The sequence below is a fragment of the Brassica napus genome, chromosome C1, assembly GCF_020379485.1.
Source record: "Brassica napus cultivar Da-Ae chromosome C1, Da-Ae, whole genome shotgun sequence".
Taxonomy (NCBI): Eukaryota; Viridiplantae; Streptophyta; class Magnoliopsida; order Brassicales; family Brassicaceae; genus Brassica; species Brassica napus.
The window spans coordinates 3,792,002-3,803,875 of NC_063444.1; the positions used below are offsets into that span (position 1 = coordinate 3,792,002).

At 30.6% G+C, this 11,874-nt stretch overlaps 1 protein-coding gene across 1 annotated transcript; it reads right to left on the reverse strand.

The window, feature by feature from the left end:
* Positions 1 to 397: 397 nt before the first annotated feature.
* Positions 398 to 1,588, reverse strand: LOC106374230 (protein GLUTAMINE DUMPER 1-like). The gene has a single exon (XM_013814302.3). It carries the CDS (start codon positions 1,079 to 1,081, stop codon positions 581 to 583), a length of 501 nt encoding a protein of 166 aa, XP_013669756.2. The 5' UTR covers positions 1,082 to 1,588; the 3' UTR covers positions 398 to 580.
* Between the last annotated feature and the right edge of the window lie 10,286 nt (positions 1,589 to 11,874).

Here is an 11,874-nt window from a genome sequence, read left to right on the forward strand (position 1 = left end):
AGCAAAGAAGGAAACGTGTAGAAAAAGTTACATGACCCTAACCTAGAAACCTAGATCAACCAGATTTAAAAAAAAAAACATTTTTCCAAAGGGTAACCAGATAAAAAAAACATTTCTGAAAGCTTCTAGGGTTTATATTATTAGTTGTGTCTACTTTTGTTTTTACGTTTACACTTTGCCCAAAAAATCATTATACTGTATAAAACTATGTTGAAATTTAAGTTTTTATTTTTATTTTTCTAGAAGTATATATAAACCCAAATGACATTAAGGAATTTGTTGAAACGATCGAGTCCTGAATATATGGGATGTACACGCATGTACACGTATGAAACCGCATTTACAATCGTTTGGTATGTGCAGAGTAATCAAATATTTCCTCAAAAGCTACAAAACCTGGAATAAAGTATTTAGTATAGCAAAAGATAAAACATTACAAACCAAGTAAAACTCAAAATTTTGCTCTCTAGTAGAGTTTACGTTCCTAGTAAACATATGAAGGAAAATTTCCGAGAGAGCTCTTAAAAAGGAAAAAAAAAGAACATTAATTAAGGAAAGGAAAGTAAGAAAAAAAAAAAGCTTAGTGGCTTGTCGTTGGTTCTCCGGTATCTTTCACTTTCTCTTCATTTTCTCCCAACTTCTTCTCCTCTCCGGCAACAACATTACCCTCCTGAGAAACTACCATTTTACCCTCATGAGCCCCACACGTACACTTCTTCATCGCCGGCGTCGCGATAAACCTCGGCATGTTTTCTCCCGCCATTATGACCAGAAACTTCTCCTCGTACGCTCCGTTCTCCGCCTTGTCCCCAGACCGGCTCTCTTTCTCTTCGTCCTCTGCTCCACCGTTCCGACCATCTTCTTCTCCGGAAGGAGATAGACGCCAGTAAGAACAGGCGAGGATGAGAAGAGCAAAGGCGATGAGTCCAATCATCGCCGCTAAACCGCCGAAGAGGTAAGGAATTGGCGAATGCCACGGTGATTGCGGCGCCGCTCGGTGAATTACCGAAGATGACGGTGATGCTGACGTGGTGTGCATCGCCACTTCTTGCAACATCGATCGAACGCTCAACGGTCTCATTTTTTTTGTTTAACACTTTCTTTTGCTTATCCCTTCTTTGTAATTAGAGATAAGTTTTTTTTTTTTTTTATCAACAGAGATAAGTTTCTCTCAACTCTTTTTTTTCTTGTTAACTTGCTCACTTAAAGTGGGATAAAGGAAAGCTGAATATGAAACGATGGGGAAGGTAATGAGACGTATTTATATTATAGGTGTAAGCAACTTGGGGACAAAGGTAGTGACGATTAGATTTAATTATTATTTTTTGTAACAAAGATTAATTAATACTATAATTTAGTGAATGCCATCATTCTCTCTCTCTTTTTTAACCATAGTACTGAATTTATTTCATAAAACCTCAAAAATATCTAACTAAAGAAAACACCCCCAAAAATATCTATTTCACGTTTTTGTTTACCTTACATGGAGTTATTACCAAGGGTGGCAACAATCAAGACGTTTAAAATGCTTGGTTTATGTTAGTGTTAATACCATGTCGCAGCTCAAATCCAAGGGTGGCAACAATCAAGACGTTTCTGCCGTAGTAACAAGATGTTAAAATATATATATTTTTTTTTAAATGAACAAAACTTTTTTTTTTTTTTTTTTTTTTTTTTTGCTAAAAAAATGAACAAAAACTTACATATATGCCAATATATATAACCCCACGACGCTGGCTGTGTTGTGCATAGCCACTCTAATCTCTTGTGACAAATAAAATAAGGGACAGTGTCATGATTCATCGTTTCAGTTGATGTATCAACACAACATAACTGGACACTTTACCGTTTTATTTACAAATTAAAATAGTGATCTGAGAGTTAAGATATACATAGCCCGTACAGATGTAGCTAGCCATATATTTGAAATCGATGTATTGTCGTCTGCTCGCATTGACATTTTTATATATCTCTATATATTATAAGGACACAGTGAAAGAGCATATTATATTTGGGGTTATAGTGGAACATGACGATATTTGCAGAAGAATAAGAGCGAACAGAGATGATTTGAGAGAAAGAGAGATAGATTGTGGGTTAAAGTGACAACATATCATTTTATTTTCTTACTCATTCATAAAATTTCAATTGGCTTTGGTGCTTATGATTTGACAAATATTTTAGTCTCTCTAGCCAGGCTAAGTGATGATTCCTTTTTTTGCGTTATGAGATGTGGATAAGATCTCATGTTGTTTATGTGGTGAACGTCATTCACTTATGCTATTTGTAAAGTTTGTTATGTCTAATCTGATGTCCGATTTACTATAATTGCAGTTATAGTTTTAGTACAGTCAATTCTATAGTATTGATATATATGTTAATTTGAGTAATTATATATATATATATGAATGTTAGTTGAACATAATATATTCTCTTCAGTTTCTGTATAATTCTTCCAATATCCACGGTTAAAATGAAAACCATGGGCTTCTTTCTTCCTTAGTTTTTCTTTACTATTTTGTTGACTATCTGCCTATATAGAAAGGCTAAACTGAAAACTAACATAAAAAATTACCCATGCGTCTTCTTGCGAATAATATTTTAACAAATTTAATGTATATATATCAGATTTTTATTTCACCATATATAATTTTAGTTTGACCTCTTTTCTGAAAAGATCCAAGGTTTTTTTACTGTTTTTTTTTAATCTAATACCAACAGATTAACAATAGAAAGCAAGCACCAAGTGATAAGAGGGCCATATTGTTAACTGGCATTCCATCAAATCATCATTACAAATCAGAGAATAATATTGTATTATTTCTTTGTGCCCTACACCTCGTCAGCTTCCATTTGGACAGTTGTACCTTTTAGCAGTAGAGTGTAGTACATTTTCTTCTGCACGGACAATCACCACATCGTTTAGTACGTATCTTCACTAACCCTAACTCTAATCTCTCGTACATGAATAAAATGAACGTCTAAAATTCAAATAAATTTAGTCAAAAAAATTCAAATAACATGAACAATGATTAAATAAATGTTACACACTAAACACTAGGTATCTCTCTATGCCAAGTTCAATTGATGTTGAGTAGAAAATCAATCGCAATTAAAAAAACTGATTAAAAAAACATTATTAGCATAATAAAAATTTGGAATTAAATTACTTAAAATCAAAACGAAGATTTGTTTAGATGATAGATCCACCAGAAATTAATTTTATAGGAAACCTTTTTGTTGCTATAGCTTCAGTCAAATCTCATGGTATTTGTAACGATATTACAAAATCACTAATTAACAAGCTTTGTTACTACTCATAGCATGTTGATTTGGCCGCAAAACGATGATTATCATATAAGTAAATATAATGATTGTTAGAGTAGGATAAAAAATAAAGACATTAATCCGAAACCTGTAACTCGGTTATTATTTAAGATCGTATGTTTTTTTTTTATTTACTAAAGGCAAATTTCGTATGAAGCAAAGGCCACTTGGATTCGAAATACTCCACATATTTCTATTTATATAGAACTAGGTTAAGATCTGAGTCTTGCGCGGAATCAATATTATATAAATTATTTTATGTATCAAATATTTTTACATATTATGAAATAATTAATATATATTAAATAATTAAAAGTCAATAACTATTAAATATATAATTAAATTGGTGCGAACATATAAATCAATTTTATCAATCCAAATTTTTTTTTTAATATTTGATAGGATATGTTATTAAATTTAAATGATACTAACATAGATAATATATTTTAGTATATTTTTAATATTAATGTCTATTAAATGATGATTTCTATTCATATAGTTTTTTTGATCATTTGTATCTTTTTTTTTTAACGACTGCAAAGATATGATGATCATATCACAAAGGAGTTTGGATACAGAAAGAAACAAACTACAACAACATAAATAGCTCAACCTTAAAAAGATCTACGAGCTAACAAGAGTCGCCTCTCTATTAATCAGATGATGAAGCCAAGCTGGTCCTCCTAATGCCAGATAAGATTGAAACATGCCATCACGAAGCACACTTTTTGCAATTTCACGCACAATCTTGTTGGAACCAATAGACTCTGTCTCGAAAGCTACAGAAGAAAATGTTGCGCATAGCGACTTGATCTTCTGTAATAAGATTCTGAAGCGCGGCCATTTCAATGGTTGCATCACAGCATCAATGAGATCATGAGAATCAGAACCAATCACAATATCTTGGTAAGCCAGGTCTTTCATACTTCTTAGCGCCCATTCCAAGCACCGAAGCTCAGCCGTTAGTCTATTAGGAGAAAACGTGAGGGCCTCTCTGGCATGATGTAGTACATTGCCACTATAATCCCGTGTGATGAAAGCAGCACCACTATGAAGCTTCGCATTCCTCCAATTCGCATGAATATTGCATTTACGAAAACCAGATAAAGGAGGTTCCCATCTCTTGTGTTCATTACCTAAACCACCCTCCACCTCAATACTCTGCTTGGCGTCATTAAGCTCATGCCAGAGACGAGCTTCCTCGTTTGCCTGTTGCAGTTGTGTGATCAACGTGATCTGTGTATCAGCATACAAGATAGTGTTTCGATTTTTCCAAATAGTCCAAAGTAGCCAAGGAATTGCTCTCCTTTGAAGTAACGAAAGGTTATCATCCCCCATTCTTTGTATAGAAAGAGACATCAGTTCCACCAGACTACGATTTGCCAACTGCACAATGGGAGGAAACCCTGCAATGTCCCATGCCTCCTAAACAATATCACATTTGAACAGCACGTGTTCAATCGATTCAGTACCCGTCATACACAGTTTACAGAGAGGATCCAGATGCATTCCTCGAGTATTCAACCTTTCAGCCACTGCTAACGCACCTGATGCTGCTCTCCAGAGAAAACTTTGAATTTTTGGTAAGGTGGGAATCTTCCAAATATTCTTCTTTAGTTCAAGTAAACCTGGATTTCTCAACCCCGTTTGTATGGCCTGTGATTATTTAGCATGTGAAGCCAACTGATAACCACTTTTCACTGTGTAAGCTCCATTCGGCGTGTACGCCCAGATGTCTCTATCAGGAGCTTCGCCTACCGGAAGTTGTAAGATTCTTTGCACTTCATTGACAGAAAAGGTATTGTTCAACTTTCCTACATCTCATTGCCCTCCCTTTTGAATCAACGCCGAGACTTTGAGATTGATCTCACACAAAACTTCTTTATTGACCGGCCTGCGAGGAAAGTCATCCATAATCCATTTTTCCGTCCATACGTACGTTGACCTACCATTCCCAATGGACCTGATCAAACCTTTGCACAAAAATTCCTTCCCAAACAATATACTACGTCAGGCGTACGATGGTCTGTAACCCTTCCCACAATCAAGGAATTCTTTGTTAGCAAAGTACCTCCCTTTAAATTTAAATTACTGATAACAAAATTTTCATTGTGAGATTAATAGTTTTAGTAATTTATCATTTAAAAAAAAATAAGTTGTCAATGATCGTTCAAAACTTTTATCAAAAAATTATTCAAAGTAAATTTTGAAACTAAAATATTGTATTTTATATGGTTTATTGTTTAATTTAAACGATATATATATTAATCTTAATAATTAATTAAATTAGATTTTTTACTTATATAATTTTTGTAATCATTTGTGTTTTGTCATAACAAAAATTTTAAACCATGGATCGTAAAATTTGAATGTGAGACTTTTAACAGTTTTAGTAATTTATAGCCGTTTGTAAAAATTCAAAATATAACATATACATAAAAATCTAAATTTTTATTATACGGTTATTGTGGTTGTTTAATTTATTTAATAGTTTAAAATTAAACAAATATGATAGAAGATACACTATTTTTATATCAAATCTTTATTATTCAAAATCATTAATTTCCATATATACTTTAGCTACATTAGGCAATTCCGTAAATTTTATTTAAGGAAATAATAAAGTACATTAATGATGAATTTATTGTTAGTTTAATAAAAAACTTATTATATAATTAGATGAACCAACATATTTCTCTAATGATTTTAAGAATCATTCTAGTGATGACATGTGGGTACAAAAAAAAGTTGTAATGCTTTTCAAATAATATATAGGGGATGTAGCATGCCAACCTTTTTCTAATTTAATTGCAGTTTCGGTAGATAATCGGATTCCAAAATTGTACTCGAACGGCCTTTTTTTTCTTGTTAGTGACTTTCATAGCTTTAAAATGATTTAAGTACATTTCAACTATAATAGAAATTGTTGGCGAAGTCGGCCAATCACCAAAGAAAACTCTTGTCAGATAGCATCCACACATAAATATACGATTACTAGCAATGCTGTTAATATTCCAACTTTATACTTAGTTAGTTAATTGAGGATTAGAGACAAAGATAAAGTATTAAAATGGAAGGGAAAACATAAATTATTTAAATAAGCCGATGAAATTATTCGCAACTTGAGTGTTAGTGGTGTTTGGTGACGTACAAACTTCTCTTCTTCTCTAGATAAGGAACTATGCACTAAATTTTCAAAACTATGCACTATAAATTTTATAAAGACGGATTTTTTTAAGATGGATTCCTTTTTATAAAGACGGATTATAAAAAGAGGAAGTCTAAAGTAGTAACCCTACAGCAATACATGAGCCACAGCTTTTGATTTAACTACTATTGTATACAAAGATTACTTGATTTGATCTTAGTGTTATTTTTGAATTTAAAAAAACAATCTAAATGCCATTTTATCCAAAAAAAACAAAACAAAAATCCACGCGAGAACTTACTCTAGTTTATTTAGAAGTACTAGAAATTACATTTATAAAAAGTACTACAAATTCATAATATATCATATTCATATTTTATCTTGCAAGAGTTTATTTTTGAAACTAATTTTCTAGTAAATTCAAACACGACAATTTAAAATGTTTAAAACTACCATGTTAACTTGTTAAATCCGCTATCGGAGAATTATATATAGCTTTTCTAAAACTGCAGTTTTTCATGCCCGGTTTGTCATTAACAAAATATTTCACAGTATAAAAATGGATTTGCAAAACAAACAAAGGGGAACTCTAATTTTACTTGCAAAAGAAAAAAAACTACTTGTTGCTGACAAAAAAAAAAAAAAACTACTTGCAAAATTTATCTTCTGCCGTTTTAGATTTTAAGTACTAGTTTTTGTCTGGTAGGCCTTTTTATTCTTCACTTACAGGCGATAAGTAAACGTGTAAAACTAAAGAAAATTTACTGATTAAAACTGAAGTGAGGAATCAATATTGGATATTCCATTTAGATCATATGAACATTGCTTCGTTTGCAGTGCTCATTCGCCTCGTCTTAATAATCAGATTTGATAGGCCACTATGTTTTGCCTCTTCCTGATTTGATTTGATTTGATTTTCTTATTATTATTTAAACATTCGTTTTAGATTCCAAAGTAATACCAATATATCTATAGTTGGTGGTAGGCCACGAGCCATTATAGTTCTTCTTTAGTAGCCGGGGTTATCCCCTGTATATTACTAGAAAAACATTGCAACTTTTATTTTTTTTATAGTCATATGTCATCAATAAGATGATTCTTAGAATCATTAAAGAAATATGTTGGTTCATCTAATTATATAATAAGTTTTTATTAAACTAACAATAAATTCATTATTAATGTACATTATTATTTCCTTAAATAAAATTTACAAAATTGCCTAATGTGGCTAACGTATATACGACAATTAATGATTTTAAATAATAAAAATTTGGTAAAAATTAGTATATCTTCTATCATATTTTTTTTAATTTTAAACTATTAAATCAATTAAACAACCACAATAACCATATAATAAAATTTTAGATTTTTCTGTATATGTTATATTTTGAATTTTAAAAACGACTATAAATTGCTAAAACTGTCAAAAGTCTCAAATTGAACAATTTTTTTTTGATAAAAGTTTTGAACAAACAATGACAACTTATTTTTTTAAAAAATATATAAATTACTAAAACTATTAATACCACAATGAAAATTTCATTATCAGTAGTAATTTAAAAAAAAAATTCTATAAAAGATACAAATGTTCAAAAAAACTATATGAGTAGAAATCATCATTTAGTAGACATTAATATTAAAATACACTAAAATATACTATATATGTTAGTATCGTTTAAATTTAATTACATATCCTATCAAATTAAAAAAACATTCTTTGGATTAATAAAATTGATTTATATGTTCGTACCAATTTTATTATATATTTAATAGTTACTGACTTTTAATGATTCAATATATATATATATATATATATATATGTTATTTCATAATATGTAAAAATCTTTAATACATAAAATAATTTTTATATATAATGTTCATCCCGTGCAAAGCACGGATCTTAACCTAGTTACAAATAAACTACGAAAACAACTAAATACTAAGATCATGATTAATGGGGGTTCTTAGGGGTGGGGTTCTTAAACTTTTTCTTTGTTAAATTTAAGAATCGGTTTTTAAATTACGATAAGAATCTCACCCCTAAAAATCTCCTATTAATCATGGTCTAAGACTTTTGTAGGATGCTAAAGAAACTAAATATTGTTTATAGTATTGGAAGTTTGAAAACATTGCCAAACTACATAAACATATTATTTTGTTATTAAAAACTTCATCTAAGTTATGAAGTATTCTGAAAAACATGTAACTATATAACAATCAGGGTAATTGCTAATCACGTGAAGAAATTGATGTACTTAAACGGTTAGTCAATTAATATTTTTTTATTGATCATCTAATATAGCAAACAAATTGTTAAAGGAATAAAGGATACGTTAGTGTACTATATTAGCAGGCCAGTTAAAATCTTTATAGGTTTCAGACATATTAACTGTCCTGCAATGTAAATGCGATGCTGATTTTTGCATGCTACATCATCTTTTTTTTTTTTGCATGCTACATCATTTTTGCATGCTACATCATTTTATATTGTTTAGACTAAGCAAAAATGTTGTATTTCCAACAATTATTGTGTATTTACAGTACAATTAAATATCATGGTTATATTAATGGGAAATTAGGATGCCTACCAACCATCTATCCGCTATTTAGCACACTGCCAAAAGCCCACATTTCAGACACTGTTGATAATTATGGAGGACACTGATACCCATATACTTCATATTCGGTGTGTATAGGCAAAATATATCCCAAAGATACGATAGGATTTGTAACAAGATTTGTAAGACCAAAATTAGAACCCTTGTCTTGTTTACTATTTTAAAATTCTAAAATTTCAGCTTTTTTCTTTATTCCATCATATCCCAACCAATCCAAAAAGTCTCCCAACCTCTCTCCTCTCAAAAACATCTCCAATCCATCAAACAAGTCCTAGATTCTCTATCTTAAGACACCAAATAGAACAAGACGAACACCAAGTAGATACCAATAGATCCTCCCCTTTGGCAAACTAATTGAGATACCTGAAAAGCCCTCTTTCTCAGAACGATTTGGTCAATTCATCATTTTCAAGCAGCTAAAGGTCGCGAAGAAACATGAGGTGTGGTTCTTTTTTGCCGGAAAACTAGTAAGATTTTCACTTTGAGAATTCGCATACCTGACTGGCTTGAACTGCATGAAGTTACCTAATTGATCCAGATAGCGTCTTGGAATTTTTTTCGCCAAGTCAGAGGATGCCGATGAAGATGACGACACACCAAAGAATTCATCTGCGAAACTAAGCATGATCTCTGGTCATGCAAGAGAGATTGAAACCAAGGCTAAGGTAAATAGTTTCAAAATTTTATACACTAAATCCGTTATCAAAAATATTACTTGGATAACTTTTTGAGTAACTGCTATTTTTAACTCTAACAATACACCTCTATATATGTAAAAGTTAGATGCATTATATGAGGCGACTGAAGATCCGCAATTGTTTTGTCTGACGAGGATGAAAGACGTTAAGATGGAGAATGTAATATTGATGTGTGAAACGGCAATTTTGAAACCTAGCAACTGTAAAGCAAAAACCGAAGTTGTGGAAAACAATGGTGTATATCTAGAATACGTTGTGGTTGTTGTGAGGGAATATGACGAGGATGTAAGAAGTTGTTATAAGAATGTACCTTAACCTATTAACATATCTAACAACACTATAACAATTTGATAATATTTCTCCATGTATCATTGAATTTAGATTTTTGAGATTTGTTGTTGAATGGTTAACTTATTTAATAACAGATAACAACTTATTTATCTACTTGCTATTAATCTTGAATATGTTAATAATGCAAAATTTTATTCAAAATTAATAGCAAGTCTCATATACAGCATAAGTTAAAACTAAGTCATTGTTAGACGTCTAACTTGTATTTTTGCGAGCTAATACTATTTTCAGCTGCCATTTGCTTGTTTTATCCGGTAAATAACATTTTCAAGTATTTTGTGTTTTGTTTTGTTTTGTTAAAGCTAATACTATCTTTTAAAAAGACACATAATGTTTTTAGCCGGCTTACACTACCATGTAGTATAACATTTGCAATTAGTTATATGTTTTTCTAATACAATTACAAATGATATTTCTAATTTGAATGTTAAACTTCATATAACTAACATGTAATCAGCATATCTTATAATAAGTCATTTAACTAATTTTATATTGATATGCTACTATTATATTTCATATAACGTAAATAATGTGTTAGCAATGCAAATATAAAATTAGTTGTCCATAGCCTAACTTAAAACAAGTTTTGGTGATACTGAGTCATTTAGACGCCTAACCTTTCTTCTTGCGGGATAAAATTATGTTTAGCTCGGGTTTGCCTATTTTATCCGGTTAACAACATTTTTAAGTATTTTTTATTTCCTTTTGTTGAAACTAATATTATGTTTAAAAAAAACACATTATTTTTACTCCTAATAGTAATTCTATGTGTCATCTACCATTCTCTATTTTACTATTAGACTCTTGTTATGTATATTGTTCATATGTAGATTGTTAAATGTCCCTGAGTTTGTATTCTCAAGTTGTTATCCGTGTTGGCAAATAAAATATTGTCTATCACTTTATATCTATGGCTAAGTCAGATTGCCACCACTTTTAGGAATGATATATTTGAATCCTTTTGTAACCGGCTAAATATATATGGTCTATGCAATCTAAGATTTAATTTATATGTCCATGATATATTGTAGCCATCCACTACTTCAACTAATAAAAAAGATAGGCTAAAACCTTTCATTTCAATTAAATATGTATGGCTAAGCTAAAATGCAAATAACCATCATTTTCAAGAATAATATATTTGAATCATCTATACCGGCTAAACTCCTCTATACACAAGCTAAGATTTAATATATACATCCATGCTATATTGTAGCCATGTAATTATCATATTATCATAGCATAACTCTTTGATATATCATATTATAAATTTTTAACTTACTGTAACTATCATCAATATATGAGTTTAACATTTTCAATACGAATTAGCTAGTTGGACCTCCTCAAGCTCATCTCTAAACCTGTTTTACAAGATTAAGCAAATCAAGATTAAGCAAATCAAGATTAAGCAAACCTGTTTGAACTCAGTATAAGAAAACTAACTATGATCTTTGTTTTAGTTCACATTGCGTCACTGAAGCAAATCAATATTTTAATGTGTATGGCTAAGCTAAAATGTAAATAACCATCATTTCAAGAATAATATATTTGAATAATTTATAACCGGATAAACTCCTCTATACACAAGCTAAGATTTAATATATACATCCATTATATATTGTACTCGTCTAATTATCATATTATCATAGCATAGCTCTTTGATACAGCCAGCTAATTCTGTGACGGTACCGTCTTGATTGTTGGAAAAATGACCCGAAGAATTTTTTGTACG

Coding starts and splice junctions, on each gene's coding strand:
- LOC106374230 (XM_013814302.3), bottom strand. CDS start 1,081: ATGAGACCGTTGAGCGTTCGATCGATGTTGCAAGAAGTGGCGATGCAC.